This window comes from Etheostoma spectabile, chromosome 15 (assembly GCF_008692095.1).
Source record: "Etheostoma spectabile isolate EspeVRDwgs_2016 chromosome 15, UIUC_Espe_1.0, whole genome shotgun sequence".
Lineage (NCBI taxonomy): Eukaryota > Metazoa > Chordata > Actinopteri > Perciformes > Percidae > Etheostoma > Etheostoma spectabile.
In genome coordinates this window covers 1191578-1194140 of record NC_045747.1, presented here as the reverse complement: position 1 = coordinate 1194140, position 2563 = coordinate 1191578, and the positions used below count along the sequence as shown (strand labels likewise).

The window sequence follows — 2563 nt, the reverse complement described above, 5'->3', positions numbered from 1 at the left end:
GGGGGGGGGGGGGGGGGGGTAAAAAAAATTAAAATCAAAAAAAGAGAAAGAAAAACAAATGCTATGTGCTAAACCATGCCATTTCCTCTCTTAATACTAATAATAGAAGTGTTGCTCGTCAGGGATGGAAATAATTCCAATGAATTTAATGAATGCCAAATTTGTGGCTATGCCAGTCCCCGCCCGCGGCTCCACCGCCCGTGGCCCCGCCGCCCGTGGCTCCACCCCGGGCACGGAATGCCAGCGGTCGCGTTGCGGGGCCGCTGCGCGCACACACGGGACACTCCGTCCGGAACACACAAACACAGGTACGAAGACAAGTTTACTCTCATCTCTCTTTCATTCAGGCCACATGTCGTTAAAGTTACTGAAATGTTCTGGAAACTTGTTATGAACTCACTCCGTGAAGGTTGGAAAGTGTACTTTCCACTTTCGGTCTTTTCCCGCTGTCTGGGAGAACCTGGAGTTTCAGCCTATGGTCCCAGCAGGACTGGCTTTAAAAACCGAGCCAGTCATGTCAGCATACAGGTCGGTCGGAGAGGAGTCTTTCTCCGTCCTCTCCCGGTCCGAGCCGGGCCGAGCCGGGCGGGTTCATGCCCCCGTCCCGGCTCATTACCTCCGCCTCCCTAGACAGGCCTGACACAGCTAAAAGTCAGCTACAGACAGTGGCTAAAAGTAGCCTACGATGCTAATGGATAGCTGAGGTGGTTGAAATAGTTAGCGTTAGCTAAAAGTAACGTTTCAGTAGTTTCCTCTTTCATCTGAATGAGAACGTGACCAAACTGGCCTTAACATCAGCACTTTAATTGAAGGAAAACGTATTGTAACAATAGCTACTTTTCATGTCGTTAATAGTTAATAACATGTAGCTAATGTCCTTATAACCCGCGTGTGTCTCAGTACACCAACACGGTTTTATTGAAAGTTATGAGCGAAGACGACCAATGGTAATTACAATAGCTCCAGAAGAACAAGTCATTTGTTGAATCATAAAGTTTTTTTATTACATTTTTGCCTGAGATTAAAGTGTGAGAAGATCTAGTGCTGTGGTCTGTAGGCAGGCAATTACAATCAGGCACGCAATGTCTCATGTGTGTGTGTATATATATGTATAGCTATATATAGCTATATATATAGCTTATATATATATATATATATATATATATATATATATCTATGTCATAAAATCATATATGGGATGTTTTAGACATGTTTGGCAGAACATATATTTAAATGAAGCCAACGTGCATATAAAGAGCCTGTTTCCATGTCCACTGGCGTTCTCAGTGTGTACTTAGCACCATGTGTGGTGTGTGTCAAGCAGGTAGCTTTGCATTCAATAGGCCACTCTTCTGTTGCTGTACTTTGTTACTTTTATTTCCAGTAAAGAAGTTAAATTAGTACTTCTACTTTTACCAGAGTTATTTTCTGAAGACAGGATCTGTAGTCGACTGGAGCGGGAGTGAGTAACTCTTTGGTGGTCAATGTCAAAGCCTGCGGACAGGGGTTTCATTAGGGAAATGAAAGTGGTGAGTGGTGTGTGTGCGTGTTGGTGTGATGTAATTGTGTAGCTATATATAGCCTATTTTGTGTATATGCTTGCTTATAATATAGTATTTATATCTATATATATAATTATAGACACATATAACATCACACGAGAGCACATATGACTATATAATATATTATATATATATATATAAGCTATAATATAGCTATATTAGCTATATCATCATTACACTATCACCACATGAGCATGTGCGTGTCTGATTGTAATTGCCTCGTCCCACTACGCCGGCTAGATCTTACCATCCCACTCATAAATCTCAGGGAAAAGTACCAAAAAAACTTATGATTCAACAAAGAACTTGTTTTACTGGATGCTATAATTACATTGGTCGTACTTCAGGCTCATAAACTTTCAATAAAACCCGCCTGTTGGTGACTGTAGACACACGCGTGTGGTTATAGGACATTAGCTAATGTTATTAACATTAACGACACATGAGAAAGTAGATATTCGTTACAATACGTTTTCCTTCAATTAAAGTGGGATTGGTAAGGCCAGTTTGGTACGTTCTCATGCGGGTCAATGAAAGAGGAAAACTACTGAAACGGTATCTTTAGCTAACGCTAACTATTCAACCACCTCAGATATCCCATTGAGCAGCGTAGGCTACTTTTTACGGTCACTGTCTGTAGCCTGACTTTTAGCTGTGTCAGGCTGTCTAGGGAGGATCGAGGGTAATTGAGCGAGGGAGCGGATGACCCCCCGGCTTCTTAGGCCCGGCTCGGACGGGAGAGGCCGGCGAAAGACTCCTCTACGACGAACACTGTTGCTGACATGATGGCTCGGGTTTTTAATAAAGCCAGTCTGCTGGGAACTATAGGCTGAAAACTCCGGTTCTCCCAGAAAGCGGGGAAAAGACCGAAAGTGGGAAAAGTACACTTACAACTTCACGGAGTGAGTTCATAACAGTTCAGAAACATGTCAGTAACTGTAACGACATGTGCCGGACTGCAAGAGAGCATGAGAGTAAATTGTCTTCGTCCTGTGGTTGTG

The 2563-nt window shown here is 43.0% G+C and overlaps 1 protein-coding gene across 1 annotated transcript in view; it reads left to right on the top strand.

Moving 5' to 3' along the window:
- Positions 1-169: 169 nt before the first annotated feature.
- The window catches only part of bcl2l12 (BCL2 like 12), a 12378-nt gene continuing 9984 nt past the window's right edge, over positions 170-2563 (top strand). Inside the window, exon 1 of the mRNA XM_032537831.1 lies at positions 170-308. Within this exon, the coding sequence (XP_032393722.1) occupies positions 170-308 (139 nt within the window). The remainder of the gene's footprint in view (positions 309-2563) is intronic.